This window comes from Bos taurus, chromosome 3 (genome assembly GCF_002263795.3).
Source record: "Bos taurus isolate L1 Dominette 01449 registration number 42190680 breed Hereford chromosome 3, ARS-UCD2.0, whole genome shotgun sequence".
Classification (NCBI taxonomy): Eukaryota; Metazoa; Chordata; class Mammalia; order Artiodactyla; family Bovidae; genus Bos; species Bos taurus.
In genome coordinates, this window is record NC_037330.1 from 12,803,694 (window position 1) to 12,821,979 (window position 18,286).

General features: G+C 38.8%; 1 protein-coding gene across 5 annotated transcripts in view; it reads left to right on the top strand.

Moving 5' to 3' along the window:
- The first annotated feature begins 518 nt into the window (after positions 1-518).
- FCRL5 (Fc receptor like 5) overlaps positions 519-18,286 on the top strand; it is a 64,024-nt gene continuing 46,256 nt past the window's right edge. For all 5 annotated transcript variants that reach the window (XM_024989905.2, XM_024989901.2, XM_024989903.2 and 2 more), the window contains exons 1-2: positions 519-657; positions 17,743-17,763. In XM_024989905.2, coding sequence (XP_024845673.1) covers positions 627-657; positions 17,743-17,763 — 52 coding nt within the window. In that variant the 5' untranslated portion in view covers positions 519-626. The remainder of the gene's footprint in view (positions 658-17,742; positions 17,764-18,286) is intronic.

Sequence of the window (18,286 nt, forward strand, 5' to 3'; positions counted from 1 at the left end):
TCTTCACATTGATCAAGGTTGTCTTGCTTTCTTACATGTACAAGCTTATCTCATTGTTAATGTCTTCATGGTGTGTCATTATTTAGATGTATCAGAATATTCTTAAGCAGTCCTATGTTTATTCTGGAGAAGGAAATGGCAACCCACTCCAGTATTCTTGCCTGGAGAATCCCAGGGACAGAGGAGCCTTGTAGGCTACAGTCCTTGGGGCCACAAGAGTCGGACACAACTTAGTGACTAAACCACCACCATGTTTATTCAGTCCTATAATGTTTCTTCCAGTGTTCAGCTATTATGAATGATGTCATAATAAACATTATTTTAGAGCTATCTTCCATGCTTTCCTTAAGCGATTTTTCCAGCAATAGAAACGTGGTGTCAAAAACCCTAACATTTATTTTTATCACTTTGATCACAGGGCAGGAAACTTTGATTAGTAGTTAAAAATGGGAACTCCCACTTCCTTTTTTCTAGTTTACTAATGCATCCTCCTCTTTGAAAAAGCTATTTCACAGATGCCTATCTTCGGGCTAGGGTGATAGTGTACAACTTTGAGATCAACGACAAAAGCGCTATTCCTGAGAAAGCTTCTCTTTTGGCCTCTGCCTTGGGCAGACCAAGTCTTCATGCTGCTGTGGGTATCACTGCTGATCTTGGGTAAGTAGAAAAGCTCAACATGAGCCCTGGGTGGGGTTAGGACAGCATCTCTCTACCACAGACCTGGCTTTTTTGGGGGGCTCAGCCCCTTCTCAAAGATTCTTTCCTGACTCGAGAGATTATGTTCTCTGACTTCACCGTATAGCTCAGAGATTCTTACTTTGAGGCTGCAAGAGTGGTCAGAGCCTCAACTTTACAAAAAAAGGAAACCACAGTGACCACAGCACTAAGGGATTATTCATTTTTTTCTACAAAAAATACTACATCATGAAGTACAGCAAGAGTATTCTGTTTGCTTGTTCATATGGTCTCATTCAGAGAAGACCTTACCTTTCTGTCTGTAAAGGAGGTGTGTTTATTCCTTATGTGACAATCCAAGGCTGTGGTGCTGGACATGAGAGGACAAGTTTTCTAAGACAAAAGATGTCTCCTTCTTTTGCACACAAATGCAAATGATATCAGTGATTGGCAGTTTAAGAGCACAAAGAAAGGGAGATGAAGACAGGGACTCACAGGGGGAAGTGAGCAAGGCAGGGGAAAAACCTAAGATGCTTGATATTTTTCTTTTCCCCTTCAGGTTTATTGAAGCATAATTGACAAATTAAAATTTTATGTATTTAAGATGTGTAAGATGTCTTGATACACATATATTATGCAATAATTACCACAATCAACTAGTTAGCATTCCTCTCACTTCACATAGTCACCTTGTGTGTGTGGTAAGAACACTCAGGATCAATTCTCTTAGCAAATTTCAACTTAACGTTATTATTAACTAGTCACCATACTCTACATTAGATCTCCAGTACTGCTTCATCTTACAACTGAAAGTTTGTTCCTTTGACCAACATGTCCTCAGTTCTCCTACAGCGTACTCACTGCTGGCAAACACCATTTTAGTCTCTGCTTTTGTGAGTTCAACTTTTTCAGATTGAACATGTAAGTGAGATCATGTAGTATTTGTCTTTCTCTGTCTGGCTTATTTCACTTAGCATAATGTCCTCCAGGTTTATCCATGTTGTCGCAATGTCAGGATTTCTTTCTTTCTTTAAAAGTTGAATAATATTCCATTGCATATATGTGTGTGTGTGTATACACATGCTACCTTTTATTTATCCATTAAACAAAAGACAGACACTTAGCTTGTTTCAATATTCTAGCTACTGTGAGTAATGTTGTAATGAATATGGGAGTGCAGGAATCTCATTGATATACTAATTTCATTTCCTTCAGATATATACCCAGAAGTGGGATTACTGGATCATATGATAATTTTACTTTTAATTTTTAAGGAACTTCCAGACTATTTCTGCATTATGACTGTGTGAATTATATTCTTGTCAACAATGTATAAGGTTCCTTTATCAACACTTGTTATCTTTTGTCTATTTGATAATAGCCAATCTAATTAGTGTGAGGTGTTATCTCCTGGTTTTGATTTGTGTTTCTTTAATGTTTGAGTGGGGAAGGAAATGGCAACCCACTCCATGTTCTTGCCTAGAGAATCCCAGGGACAGAGGAGCCTGGTAGGCTGCCGTCTATGGGGTCATGCAGAGTCAGACACGACTGAAGCGACGCAGCAGCAGCAATGTTTGAGCATCTTTTTATAAACTTTTGGAGATTTGTACATCTTGTATTGAGAATATCTATTCATATTCTTAACTATTTTTTAATCAGGTTATTTGTATTTTGCTGTTTATTTGTTAAAGTTCCTTAGACATTTTAACCCCTTATTGGATAGATGGTTTTCTTTTATTTTCTCCCATTTCATAGGTTACAATATTGTTGATTATTTCCTTTGTTTGCAAAATTTTTATTTTTGATGCACTCCCATTTGTTTTAGTTCTTGTTATTGTTGCCTATGCTTTTGGGGTCATATCCAAAACTCACGTACTAGGTCAATGCCAAGAAGCTTTCTCCATGTGTTCCCTTTTAGCAGTTTTACAGTTTCAGGTCATACATTTAAGTCATCTATTTCAAATTGATTTTTGTACATGATGAGATACAAGAATCCAATTTTATTTGTTTTCATGTGGAAATACAGTTTTCATGTGGAAATTCAGTTTTCACAGAGTGATTTATGGAAGGAACTCTTCTTTCCCCTTTGTGTGTTTTTGGTACAGATTTTGAAGATCAGTTCAGTTCAGTTCAGCTGCTCAGTTGCGTCTGACTTTTTGCCCATGAACCTCAGCACACCAGGCCTCCCTGTCCATCATCAACTCCCAGAGTTCACCCAAACTCATGTCCGTTGAGTCGGTGATGCTATCCAACCATCTCATCTATTCTTTGGATCTCTGAATTCAGATGCTTATATCTGAGGGTGGTGTTATCTGCATATCTGAGGTTGTTTATATTTCTCCTGGCAATCTTGATTCCAACTAGTGCTTTCTCCAGCCCAGTTTCTCATGATGTACTCTGCATATAAGTTAAATAATCAGGTTGACAGTATACAGCCTTGACGTACTCCTTTTCCTATTTAGAACTAGTCTGTTGGTCCATGTCCAGTTCTAACTGTTGCTTCCTGATCTGCATACAGGTTTCTCAAGAGGCAGGTCAGGTGGTCTGGTATTCCCATCTCTTTCAGAATTTTCCACAGTTAATTTTGAAGATCAGTTGACTATAAAAGTGTGCATTCATTTCTAGGCTCTCTGTTCTGATCCATTGATCTATATGTCTATTTTTATTTTAGTTTAGATTGTTTTTTATTGGAAAATAATTTTTCTACAATACTGTGTTCAGTTCAGTTCAGTCGTTCAGTCATGTCCGACTCTTTGTGACCCCATGAACTGCAGCACGCCAGCCCTCCCTGTCCATCACCAACTCCCGGAGTTCACTCAAACTCACGTCCATCGAGTCAGTGATGCCATTCAGCCATCTCATCCTATGTCGTCCCCTTGTCCTCCTGCCCCCAATCCCTCCCAGCATCAGGGTCTTTTCCAATGAGTCAACTCTTCACATGAGGTGGCCAAAGTATTGGAGTTTCAGCTTTAGCATCATTCCTTCCAAAAAACACCCAGGACTTATCTCCTTTAGAATGGACTGGTTGGATCTCCTTGTAGTCCAAGGGACTCTCAAGAGTCTTCTCCAACACCACAGTTCAAAAGCATCAATTCTTCGGCACTCAGCCTTCTTCACAGTCTAACTCTCACATCCATACATGACCACTGGAAAAACCATAGCCTTGACTAGATGGACCTTTGTTGGCAAAGTAATGTCTCTGCTTTTGAATATGTTATCTAGGTTGGTCATAACTTTCCTTCCAAGGAGTAGGCATCTTTTAATTTCATGGCTGCAATCACCATCTGCAGTGATTTTGAAGCCCCAAAAAATAAAGTCTGACACTGGTTCCACTGTTCCCCCATCTATTTCCCATGAAGTCATGGGACCAGATGCCATTTTAGTTTTCTGAACGTTAAGCTTTAAGCCAACTTTTTCACTCTCCACTTTCACTTTCATCAAGAAGATTTTTAGTTCTTCTTCACTTTCTGCCATAAGGGTGGTGTCATCTGCATATCTGAGGTTACTGATATTTTTTTGGGCAATCTGGATTCCAGCTTGTGCTTCTTTGAGCCCAGCGTTTCTCATGATGTACTCTGCATAGAAGTTAAATAAGCAGGGTGACAATATATAGCTTTGACGTACTCCTTTTCCTATTTGGAACCAGTCTGTTGTTCCATGTCCAGTTCTAACTGTTGCTTCCTGACCTGCATATAAGTTTCTCAAGAGGCAGGTCAGGTGGTCTGGTATTCCCATCTCTTGAAGAATTTTCCACAGTTTCTTGTGATCGACATAGTCAAAGGCTTTGGCATAGTCAATAAAGCAGAAATAGATGTTTTTATGAAACTCTCTTGCTTTTTCAATTATCCAGTGGATGTTGGCAATTTGATCTCTGGTTCCTCTGCCTTTTCTAAAACCAGCTTGAACATCAGGAAGTCCACGGTTCATGTATTGTTGAAGACTGGCTTGGAGAATTTTGAGCATTACTTTACTAGCGTGTTTGATTAGTGCAATTGTGCAGTAGTTTGAGCCTTCTTTGGCATTGCCTTTCTTTGGGATTGGAATGAAAACTGACTTTTTCCAGTCCTGTGGCCAAGGCTGAGTTTTCCAAATTTGTTGGCATATTGAGTGCAGCACTTTCACAGCATCATCTTTCAGGATTTGAAATAGCTCAACTGGAATTCCATCACCTCCACTAGCTTTGTTTGTAGCAATGCTTTCTAAGGCCCACTTGACTTCACATTCCAGGATGTCTGGCTCTAGGTCAGTGATCACACCATCATGATTATCTAGGTCATGAAGATCTTTTTTGTACAGTCCTTCTGTGTATTCTTTTTGTACAGTTCTTCTGTGTATTCTTGCAATGTTGTGTTGGCCTCTGCCTTATATCAACATGAATAGTTTTGATTATTACCACAGCTTTGTAATAGTTAGAAGTCAGAAATTGTATTTTCCAGTTTTGTTCTTCTGGCTCAAGATAGTTTTGACTTTTGGAGGGTCCTTTGTATCTGAAAAATCTATTCAGATTTTTTCTTTGTGATTGCTATGGGACCTATATAAAATATAAGAATTTAAATTAATAAATTTATTTAAATCAAGTATTAAAACTCTATCCTTTAATTATCCCCCATTTTATTATAGATATCACAATTTACATACTTTTACATTGTGTATACATTAACAATTTATTGTAGCTATAGTTAATTTTTAGCACTTTTGTCTTTTTAAACTTTTTGCTAGAGTTAAAAGTGTTTTACATACCACTATATAGGATTTTATGAATGTTTATTTCCCCTCAAACTTCATATATTAAAATTTTGACACTGAAAGTGATAGTATTAGGAGATGGAGGGGCCTTTGGGAGATGAGTATGTCATGAGGAGACAACCATCATAAAACAGATTAGTGCCCTTATAAAAGAGGTCAAAGAGAGTCCTGTTATGCTTCTTTCATGTGAGATTATAGTGAGAAAGTGGCTGTCTATGATGAAGTGGACTGTGCCAGAGAGAGTCAGCCAGAGTTACTAATCTCCAGAACTTTGAGAAATAAATTTGTGTTGTTTATAGGTTACCCAGTACAGCACTTTTGTCATAACAAATTGTATAGACTAAGACACAGTATTTAACATATTCTGAATTTGATTATACTCAGTTCAGTTCAGTTCAGTTCAGTTGCTCAGTCGTGTCCAACTCTTTGCGACCCCATGAATTGCAGCACACCAGGCCTCCCTGTCCATCACCAACTCCCGGAGTTCACTCAAACTCACCTCCTCTTCCTCAATTCATGATGGAGGTATATCCTAATAAACTCATTATAAGTAGAAAATATCATAAGTCTAAAATGCATTTAATACACTCAGCCTATCAAATATTATAGCCTAACCTAGACTGCTTTAAACATGCTCAGGACACTACCTTAGCTGATAGTTGGGTAAAATCAGCTAACACAAAGCCTATTTTATAATAGAATGTTGAATAATTCATGTAATTTACTGAATACTGCACTGAAAGTGAAAAATACAATAACTGCATAGATACAGAATTGTTGTAAGTGTGTCTGTTGTTTATCCCTGTGACTATGTGGCTGACTGGGAGCACTGGCACACTGCTGCTGTCCAGCATCGCAAGAGAGTAACATACTGTGTGTTGCTGGCCCAAGAAAAGATCAAAATTCAAAGTCTGGCTTCTACCAAATGCATATTGCTTTTGCACCATCACAAAGTTGAAAAATCATAGGTCAAACCATCTGAATATTCACCTTTACTAGTGAGTTTTACAATTTCATGTGTTTTCAAGTTGCTGTTGCTGCTGCTAAGTCACTTCAGTTGTGTCCGACTCTGTGCGACCCCCTAGATGGCAGCCCACCAGACTCCCCCATCCCTGGGATTCTCCAGGCAAGAGTACTGGAGTGGGGTGCCATTGCCTTCTCCGAGATCATAATCTGCATATCCATAATTCAATACACTAACTCTGTCTTCTCAAAACGTAGGGATCAAGCTTCATTAAAATAATGCTGGATCATTACTCACATTCTCCACCAAAAAACAAACAAAAAACTGATAAAGCTGGTACTCATTATAACAAAGTCCTGAAGAAATATGTCCAGTACCCAGAGTATCTGCATTATATTGCCTAAAATATCCAGTTTATAACAGAAATATTAGGCATGCATAGAAATAGGAGTTGGAACTGTATAGTGGGGATAAAGGGCATTTGAAAAATGACCAGTAAAATTACCCTAGTAAAATTAGGTGATATCTCAGCAAAAAAATGGGGAGGCCAAAAGGCAGAGGGACACATTCAAGGTGTGCTAAGAAAAAAACCTATCAACCAAGAAGTCCATCTTGACCAAAACTACCTTCTGAAAGATAGAGACAAAACAAAGATGCTCTCAAATCAATAACAACTGAAAAAATATATTAATAGACAATTGCCTCACAGGAATTACAGGACGAGTTCTTTAGCTTGAATACCAGGGATTCCAGAAAGTGGTTCATATTAATGTTAACAAAGAAAAACACCTGTATATTTAATGCCATAAGAATAAAAGGCAGAAGTAATACAATTTTCTTTCAATTGATGTGAAAGGAACTATGTAAAATAGTTCCTTTTTAAATATGTGTGTCATGTGTTAGTACACTACAATATATAGCAATGTGATACCCATGTTAGGACATTTGCCATTCAAAAGCACAAGTGTAAGAGTAAACTGTACTGAGCAAAGGAAATGACCACAGATGGTACACAAGTGTACCAAAATATTTGAGAGGATTATATCATTAATATAATCTGCATGACAATAATAAAAAAAGGGAAAAGAATAAAGCTTTATATGAATGCTTTCTTGTATCCCTGGAATTAAGCTATGATAATATGTAATCAATGCATATATTTTTAAAGAGGAACCTCTAAATTTTTAAAAAATATCTAATGGAGAAGCCATTATATTCATTTAATGAAAAATAAATTTATAAAGGACTAAGAGAAGGCAATGGCACCCCACTCCAGTACTCTTGCCTGGAAAATCCCATGGATGGAGGAGCCTGGTGGGCTGCAGTCCATGGGGTCACTAAGAGTCAGACACGACTGAGCGACTTCACTTTCTTTTTTCACTTTCATGCATTGGAGAAGGAAATGGCAACCCACTCCAGTGTTCTTGCCTGGAGAATCCCAGGGACGGGGGAGCCTGGTGGGCTACCGTCTATGGGGTCGCACAGAGTCGGATACTACTGAAGTAACTTAGCATAGCATAAGAATTAAAAGTGTTAGTTGCTCAGTCATGTCCAACTCTTTGCAACCCCATGGACAATAGCCTACCAGGCTCCTCTGTCCATGGGTTTCTCCAGGCAAGAATACTGGAGTGAGTAGCCATTCCCTTCTCCAGGGGATCTTCCCTACCCAGTGATTGAACCTGGGTTTACTGTATTGCAGGCAGATTCTTTACCTTCTGGAAGAGTTAAAAATTTAAGAGCTGTAAAACACAAAAGGCAAATGCCAGGTGTATTGCATCTATGTCAATAATACTAAGAGTGAATGAATGATATGGTCCAAACAGGAGGAAGAGAGTTTCACCTCATATGAAATAGACAAACCCTGATCTAAGTATGTACTATGTAGAAGAAGTAGACTGTATTTTTTATTATATTTTTAATTTTATTTTATTTATTTATTCATTTATTTTCAGCTGTGCTGTCTCTTTATTGCTGAGCATGGGCTTTTTTCTAGTTGGGATGCTTGGTCTTCTCATTTGCAGTGGCTTCTCCTGTTGTGGAGCACAGGCTCTAGAACACTGGCTCATTAGTTGCATAGCATGTCCTTAGTTGCCCTGAGGCATGTGGAATCTTCCTGGACCAGGGATCAAATCTGTGTCCTGTGCTCTGGCAGGCAGATTCTTAACCACCAGGCCACCAGGGAAGTCTAGAAAGCACACTTTAGATGAAAGATACTGAGTGAAAGTCCAACTGTGTGATAGATATACATGTGAATGACACCAACATGAAAAGAGGTTGTATAAACATTGTGCAAAATGCACTTGAAAACAAAAATTATTAATAGAGATATTGAGGGATATTATATGGTTCCCAAAGTCTCAAATGTTATGGCTTGCATCTGAAGTGAAACCTAAAAAAAAGGTGTAGCCTTTTTCATGCCTCTGTTAGCAAGTGAGAGAGACTGAAAATCAGTACCATGTCTATTGACCTTCACAGACGTTAAAGATGACTCACCAAACCTGATTTGAGGAGGAAAGGAAATAATAAAATTTAAAGTAGGGATGAATGAAATGGGGAGTGAAAAAATCATAGAGAAAAACCAGTGAAACCAAAAGTGAGTTTTATAGAAAAATTAACAAAATTGACAAATCTTAAGCAAGGTTGATCTAGGAAAAAGAGGGAATATTCAAATGTATACAGTCAGGAAGACTGAGGGATATTACTACAGACATTGCATAAATAGAAAAGGACTATGAAAGAATTCAGTGAACAAGTATATGCCAAAAGCTAAGACGACTTACATGAGACACATAATTTCCCTGAAGGAAACAAATTATTGAAACTATGAAACTAAAACAAAAATAAATAAACCATAAAACCCCAAATCAAAACAGAACTACAAAAAGTGAAGTGCTTGAGGGACTTCCCTGGTGGTTCAGTGGTTAAGAATCCCTGTTCCAGCGTAAGAGAGTTCCCTTTTCTCCACACCCTCTCCAGCATTTATTGCTTGTAGACTTTTGGATTGCAGCCATTCTGACTGGCGTGAAATGGTACCTCGTAGTGGTTTTGATTTGCATTTCTGTGATAATGAGTGATGTTGAGCATCTTTTCATGTGTTTGTTAGCCATCTGTATGTCTTCTTTGGAGAAATGTCTATTTAGTTCTTTGGCCCATTTTTTGATTGGGTCATTTATTTTTCTGGAGTTGAGCTGTAGGAGTTGCTTGTATATTTTTGAGATTAGTTGTTTGTCTGTTGCTTCATTTGCTATTATTTTCTCCCATTCTGAAGGCTGTCTTTTCACCTTGCTAATAGTTTCCTTAGTTGTGCAGAAGCTTTTAAGTTTAATTAGGTCCCATTTGTTTATTTTTGCTTTTATTTCCAATATTCTGGGAGGTGGGTCATAGAGGATCCTGCTGTGATGTATGTCGGAGAGTGTTTTGCCTATGTTCTCCTCTAGGAGTTTTATAGTTTCTGATCTTATGTTTAGATCTTTAATCCATTTTGAGTTTATTTTTGTGTATGGTGTCAGAAAGTGTTCTAGTTTCATTCTTTTACAAGTGGTTGACCAGTTTTCCCAGCACCACTTGTTAAAGAGATTGTCTTTAATCCATTGTATATTCTTGCCTCCTTTGTCAAAGATAAGGTGTCCATATGTGCGTGGATTTATCTCTGGGCCTTCTATTTTGTTCCATTGATCTATATTTCTGTCTTTGTGCCAGTACCATACTGTCTTGATAACTGTGGCTTTGTAATAGAGCCTGAAGTCAGGTAGGTTGATTCCTCCAGTTCCATTCTTCTTTCTCAAGATAGCTTTGGCTATTCGAGGTTTTTTGTATTTCCATACAAATTGTGAAATTATTTGTTCTAGCTCTGTGAAGAATACCGTTGGTAGCTTGATAGGGATTGCATTGAATCTATAAATTGCTTTGGGTAGTATACTCATTTTCACTATATTGATTCTTCCAATCCATGAACATGGTATATTTCTCCATCTATTAGTGTCCTCTTTGATTTCTTTCACCAGTGTTTTATAGTTTTCTATATATAGGTCTTTATTTTCCTTAGGTAGATATATTCCTAAGTATTTTATTCTTTCCATTGCAATGGTGAATGGAATTGTTTCCTTAATTTCTCTTTCAATTTTCTCATTATTAGTGTATAGGAATGCAAGGGATTTCTGTGTGTTGATTTTATATCCTGCAACTTTACTATGGAGAACAGTGTGGAGATTCCTTAAAAAACTGGAAATAGAACTGCCTTATGATCCAGCAATCCCACTGCTGGGCATACACACTGAGGAAACCAGAAGGGAAAGAGACACGTGTACCCCAATGTTCATCGCAGCACTGTTTATAATAGCCAGGACATGGAAGCAACCTAGATGCCCATCAGCAGATGAATGGATAAGAAAGCTGTGGTACATATACACAATGGAGTATTACTCAGCCATTAAAAAGAATACATTTGAATCAGTTCTAATGAGATGGATGAAACTGGAATCTATTATACAGAATGAAGTAAGCCAGAAAGAAAAACACCAATACAGTATACTAACGCATATATATGGAATTTAGAAAGATGGTAACAATAACCCTGTGTACGAGACAGCAAAAGAGACACCGATATATAGATCAGTCTTATGGACTCTGTGGGAGAGGGAGAGGGTGGGGAGATTTGGGAGAATAGCATTGAAACATGTATAATATCATGTATGAAACGAGTCGCCAGTCCAGGTTCGATGCATGGTACTGGATGCTTGGGGCTGGTGCACTGGGACGACCCAGAGGGAGGGTAGGGAAGGAAGGAGGGAGGAGGGAGGAGGGTTCAGGATGGGGAACGCGGGTATACCTGTGGCGGATTCATTTCTATATTTGGCAAAACTAATACAATATTGTAAAGTTTAAAAATAAAATAAAATTAAAAAAAAAAAAAAAAGAATCCCTGTTCCAATGCAGGGGATAGGGCTTGGATCCCTGTTTGGGGAACTGTGATGCCAATGCCTCAGGGCAACCAAGCCTGTGCACCACAACTAACACCTGATGCAGCCAAATAAGTATAAAAATATATTTTTAAAAGGTGAAGTGTCTGAATTATTAAACCAGAAAACACCCATAAAATAAACCCAGACTGTACCTCTGAGTAGATAACGTCTATACAAAGTTCTTCAAAAGTTTTCAACAATATATATTACTGTTGTTCACAAAGTCTTCTCAAAGGAGACAATCAGTTCAGTTCAGTTCAGTCGCTCAGTCGTGTCCGACTCTTTGTGAACCCATGAATCGCAGCACGCCAGGCCTCCCTGTCCATCACCAACTCCCGGAGTTCACGCAGACTCACACCCATCGAGTCAGTGATGCCATCCAGCCATCTCAACCTCTGTTGTCCCCTTCTCCTCCTGCCCTCAATCCCTCCCAGCATCAGAGTCTTTTCCAATGAGTCAATTCTTCGCATGAGGTGGCCAAAGTACTGGAGTTTCAGCGTTAGCATCATTCCTTCCAAAGAAATCCCAGAGCTGATCTCCTTCAGAATGGACTGGTTGGATCTCCTTGCAGTCCAAGGGACTCTCAAGAGTCTTCTCCAACACCACAGTTCAAAGGCATCAATTCTTCGGCACTCAGCCTTCTTCACAGTCCAACTCTCATATCCATACATGACCACAGGAAAAACAATAGCCTTGACTAGATGGACCTTTATTGGCAAAGTAATGTCTCTGCTTTTGAATATGCTATCTAGGTTATACTTCACACTTATTTTGTGAGACTGTTACTACTGTAATATGAAAAGTGAAAAGTTAACTACCAAAACAAACAAACAAAAACTCAACCCTCAGAAAACAAAAACTATACACCTGAGACTTTCCTGGTGGTCCCATGGCTAAGACTCTGAACTCCCAACGCAGGGGGCCTGGGTTCAATACCTGGTCAGGGAATGAGATCCCACATGCCACAACTAAGAGTCCACAAGCTGCAACTGAGGGTTCTTCTCAAATATGGGTTCTTCATGACCTTTGACCCTCTTTTTAACACTGTTAAAGGCTTCTCTCCAATGTGAGTCCTTTCATGGATTCAAAGAGACTTGCAGTTTCTGAATGGATTCTCACAGTGTTTATATTGATAGGGTTTCTCTCTGGTGTGAAATCTTTCATGTGATTGAAAGCTTTTATGACTGCAAAAAGTTTTTTCACATTGTTTACATAGGATTTCTCTCCAATGTGACTCCTTTCATGGAATCAAAGAGAAATGTGGTATCTGTATGCTTTCTCACAGTGTTTACATTGAGAAGACATGGGAAACAGCATTTTGTACCTAGGAAGCTCACGATATATAAGGATCTTTATTCTACAAGGACAATGTACAAGATATATCTATGCAGCAAGATCTCATGTAAACAATTGTTCAAGCAAAAGTTACCAATGATGGTAAAAGTGGATAGTAAGCTATATGCCAAGTCGTTGGTAATGACTTCATGAAACAGAGGGACAGTAAGAGCTGGAGGGGGCAGGGATGGAGTGCAGGAAAATGTAATAAAAAGGGACCTCATAGTTGGAAGCTGCATGGAATACTCCAGAAATGGGAAGACGTCCTAGTGTGGCACCAAAACAGAGGAGCAGAATAGGGTAATGGCCAGGAGCATATGCTTTGGAATCAAACAAGATGAGTTCAAATAAATGGGTTAAAAATTATATTCTGCCCCTCAGTTCAGTTCAGTTCAGTTCACTCAGTCGTGTCTGACTTTGTGATCCCGTGGACTGCAGCATGCCAGACCTCCCTGTCCATCACCACTTCCCCCGGTTTGCTCAAACTCATGTCCATTGAGTCAGTGATGCCATCCAACCATTTTATCCTCTGTTGTCCCCTTGTCTTCCTGACTTCAATCTTTTCCAGCATCAGGGTCTTTTCAAAAGTCAGTTCTTCTCATCAGGTGGCCAAACTATTGGAGTTTCACTTCAGCATCAGTCCTTCCAATGAATGTTCAGGATGGATTTCCTTTAGGAAGGACTGGTTGGATCTCCTTGCTGTCTAAAGGACTCTCAAGAATCTTCTCCAACACCACAGTTTAAAAGCATCAATTCTTCACTGCTCAGCTTTCTTTATGTCCAACTCTCACATCCATACATGACTACTGGGAAAATTATAGCTTTGACTAGATAGACCTTTGTTGGCAGAGTAATATCTCTGCTTTTTAATATGCTGTCGAATTTGGTCATAACATTTATTCCAAGGAGCAAATGTCTTTTAATTTCATGGCTGCAATCACCATCTGCAGTGATTTTGGAGCCCTCAAAAATAAAGTCTTTCCCTGTTTCCCCATCTATTTGCCATGAAGTGATAGGACCAGATGCCATGATCTTAGTTTCCTGAATGTTGAGTTTTAAGCCAACTTTTTCACTCTCTTCTTTCACTTTCATCAAGAGGCTCTTTAGTTATACTTCACTTTCTGCCATAAGGGTAGTGTCATCTGCATATCTGAGGTTATTGATATTTCTCCTGGCAATCTTGATTCCAGCTTGTACTTTTTCCAGCCCAGTGTTTCTCATGACGTACTCTACATGTTAGTTAAATAAGCAGGGTGACAATATACAGCCTTGACGTACTCCTTTTCCAACTTGGAACCAGTCTGTTGTTCCATGTCCAGTTCTAACTGTTGCTTCTTGACCTGCATACAGGTTTCTCAGGAGGCAGGTCAGGTGGTCTGGTATTCCCATCTCTTTCAGAATTTTCCACAGTTTGTTGTGATCCACACAGTCAAAGGCTTTAGTATAGTCAATAAAGCAGTTATTTTTTCTGGAACTTTCTTGCTTTTTTGATGATCCAGAGGATGTTGGCAATTTGATCTCTGGTTCCTCTGCCTTTTCTAAATCCAGCTTGAACATCTGGAAGTTCACAGTTCGCATACTGTTTAAGCCTGGCTTGGAGAATTTTGAGCATCATTTTGCTAGAGTGTGAGATGAGTGCAATTGTGCGGTAGTTTGAACATTCTTTGGCATTGACTTTTTTGGGGATTGGAATGAAAACTGAGTTTTTCCAGTCCTGTGGCCACTGCTGAGTTTTCCAAATATGCTAGCATATAGAGTGCAGCACTTTAGCAGCATCATCTTTTAGGATTTGAAATAGCTCAACTAGAATTCCATCACCTCCATTAGCTTTGTTCATAATGATGCTTCCTAAGGCCCACTTGACTTCACATTCCAGGGTGTGTGGCTCTAGGCGAGTGATCACCCCATTGTGATTACTGGGTTGTGATGATCTTTTTTGTATAGTTTTTCTGTGTATGCTTGCCACCTCTTCTTAATATCTTCTGCTTCCATTAGGTCCATACCATTTCTATCTTTTATTTTGCCCATCTTTGGATGAAATGTTCCCTTGGTATCTCTAATTTTCTTGAAAATATCTATAGTCTTTCCCATTCTGTTGTTTTCTCTATTTCATTGCATTGATCACTGAGGAAGGCTTTCTTTTTTTTTTTTAATTTTATTTTATTTTTAAACTTTACAATATTGTATTAGTTTTGCCAAATATTGAAATGAATCCACCACAGCTTTCTTATCTCTCCTTGCTATTCTTTGGAACTCTCCATTCAGATGGGTATATGCTTCCTTTTCTCCTTTGCCTTTCACTTCTCTTCTTTTCACAGACATTTGTAAAGCTTCCTCAGACAAACATTTTGCCTTTTTGCATTTCTCTTTCTTGGGGATGGTCTTGATCACTGCCTCCTGTACAATGTCATGAATCTCCATCCTTAGTTCTTCAAGCACTCTATCAGATCTAGTCCCTTGAGTCTATTTGTCACTTCCACTGTACAACTGTCAGGGGTTTGATTTAGGTTATACATGAATGGTCTAGTGGTTTTCCCTACTTTCTTCAATTAAAGATTGAATTTGGCAATAAGGAGTTCATGATTTGAGCCATAGTTAGCTCCTGGTCTTATTTTTGCTGGCTGTATAGAGCTTCTCCATCTTTGACTGCAAAGAATATAATCAATCTGATTTTGGTATTGACCATTTGGTGATGTCCATGTGTAGAGTCTTCTGCCCCTACCAGCTATCAAACAGTTTTTCATCTGTAAAATGGGGATAATCATAGAATTTTCCTCATAGGGGTAGTGACAAAATTACATGAAATAACATAGGTGAATATCTACCATATAGAATACACTCAAAAAAGTATTTGTTGTTGTTGTTTGTCATTCAGTTGCTAAGTTGCATTCAACTCTTGTGACCCCATGGACAGTAGCACACCAGGCTCCTCTGTCCACTGTCTCCCACAGTTTGTTCAAACTCATATCCATGCTTTGACTATATGGACCTTTGTTGGCATAGTGACATCTCTGCTAGCCTAAACAGTTTCTTGTCTGTAAAATGAGGACGATCATCAAACTTTCCTCATATGGATAGTGAATAGATTACATGGAATGATATAGGTTGCATATCTACTATATAGAATACACTCAGAAAAACAATCACTACTTATAGAACAATACAAAATCCATGGTGTCAAGGTTTTCAGAAAATGGAAAATAATCCATTGTTCTGATTATAACACTTAGGTTTGGATTACTTCTCCATTAGCCCCATGTGGACAGAAATAATATCCCTTTTGCTCACTGCTGGATTTCCATTGCCTTGTCCAGTTCCTAGATATGGTTAGACAAATTCCACAAATTCCTGTTGAATGAATGACTCAAGTCTGTTCCTCATTGGAATGTGTAATTAATGTACAAACCTGTCAGTTTTGCCTTCTCTGCCTCTTGATTCCCCCTTTCTCAAACCTGTATCCTCTCAAACCAGAATTGAAAGAGAGACATGTACCCCAGTGTTAATTGCAGCACTGTTTACAATACCCAGGATATGGAGGCAACATAGATGCCCATCAGCAGATGGATGGATAAGAAGTTGTGGTCCATATACACAATGGAATATTACTCAGATATAAAAAGGAACCCTTTAGAGTCAGTTTTAATGAAGTGGATGAAATTGGAGCTTATTATACAGAGTGAAGTAAGTCAGAAAGAGAATGACAAATACTGTATTTTAATGCATATGTATGGAATTTAGAAAGACAGTACCAGCAATACTATGTGCAGGGCAACAAAGGAGGCACAGATGGAGAAGAAAGGAGAACAGATTTTTGGATTCAGTGGGAGAAGGTGAGGGTGGGATGATTTGAGAGAATAACACTGAAACATCTACATTACCATATGTAAAATAGATGACCAGTGCAAGTTCGATGCATGAAGCAGGGTACCCAAAGGCAGTGCTCTGGGACAACCCAGAGGAATAGGGAAGGGAGGGAGGGGTTCAGGATGTAGGGACCACAGGTACCTGTGGCCAACTCATGTTGATATATGGCAAAAACCATCACAATATTGTAAAGTAGTTATCCTTCAATTAAAATAATTTAAAAAACCCATATCCTCTCAAGGAGAGATACTTACTGATCTAGTACTTCTAATTAATTCATTGTTCAATAATCATTTATGAAACAGGTCTGATGAGTTAGGCACTGTTATAAATTCTGTGTGATGTATGGTGAAAATAAGAAGTCCCCGCTGTCATGATGATTCTATTGTAGAGAAGGGAAAGTGAACAAACAAACAAGATGATTTCAGATAAATACTCTGAAGAAAATTAAGTATCATTATATCTTGCTCTGCCTTCTCTCCAGTCCTTCTGCTTTACCTCTTCCAGAGTGCTCCAACGAAGATACAATTTTTAATCTTGTCACTCCTCCTCTTGAAACGTTTCCATGGTTCCCTGTTACTTTTATGATGAAACTATAGCTGCTTACCTCTCATAACTTAGACCCTGTCTGCTTGTCCAATCTGATTTCCCTTAAATTCTCTACCTTCCAGAACCACTCTCCTACCCAGATGAACACCCAGTGCTATTTCTTCACATCTGGGGCCTTTCTGTCTCGACTGACCTCCCCATCATCTCTTCCCACACAGAAACACCTTTCCCTGGCTGACTCCTATGTTCTCATCCAGTTTTCTCAAGCATCACTTCCTTTGCTACACACTCGCTCCCACACACAGACCCTCCATATTGGGATGGGTGGCCCTTCTGCCTTTATGATGCCCCCATGTGTATTTTTAGTATTTACACCCTGTATTATAATACTTATTCTTCAGGTTTCTGTTTACCACCCACCCCGCCCAATTAACTTCTTGCTACCAGATACTATTTTTTAAATTCATCTTAATAGTCCAAGCACAATGACCGGTATATATATATAGACATTTGTTAAATGACTGTTATATTTTTAAAATAAATTCTAACGAAAAAATAATAAGTGAATGGGAAAAAAGCAAGCATTACTTTTGAAAAGCCAAAGAATCTCTGCTCTGTGCTCATCTCTGACTCTTTATATTTTTACAGCTCCTGTCGGTGGACAGTTTGGTGAGTTCTCCTTATGTTCTTCAGTGTCACTGGATAAAGAGTGTCTCTCTAATAAATATGAAATACTTGTGACAATTGTCTGAGGATCTCTAATATCTCCTGTTTCTCTCGCTGACATCGACAAGGATGTGAAAGTGTCACCCGGTTTACTGGCATTGCCCTACGGCCTGGATAGCTATATAGTCATCCTCAGACCCTTCCCAGGAGAAGTAGCAAATGCTCAAGCAGCTACAGGCTTTCACTGGGCCCTGCACTTACTCCTATTGCAAATGAACCTCAGATCACAAGGCAGGACATCTTAACTCCATGTCAAATGTTTAGGACTTGGGATAAGATGTTCTCCAGTCATCAAACTCAAAAAATTGCTCTGAAAACATCACAGTGGGAATGTTTCATTCTCTACAGTTTTCTCTCCAGGAAATGTGTGGAAAATAGATCATCCAACAGATGGGCCCTTAAAAGGAAGAAATGCACAATAAGAGGAGATTGGAGGAGAAGATAAATTGTCTGTTTCCTACATTTT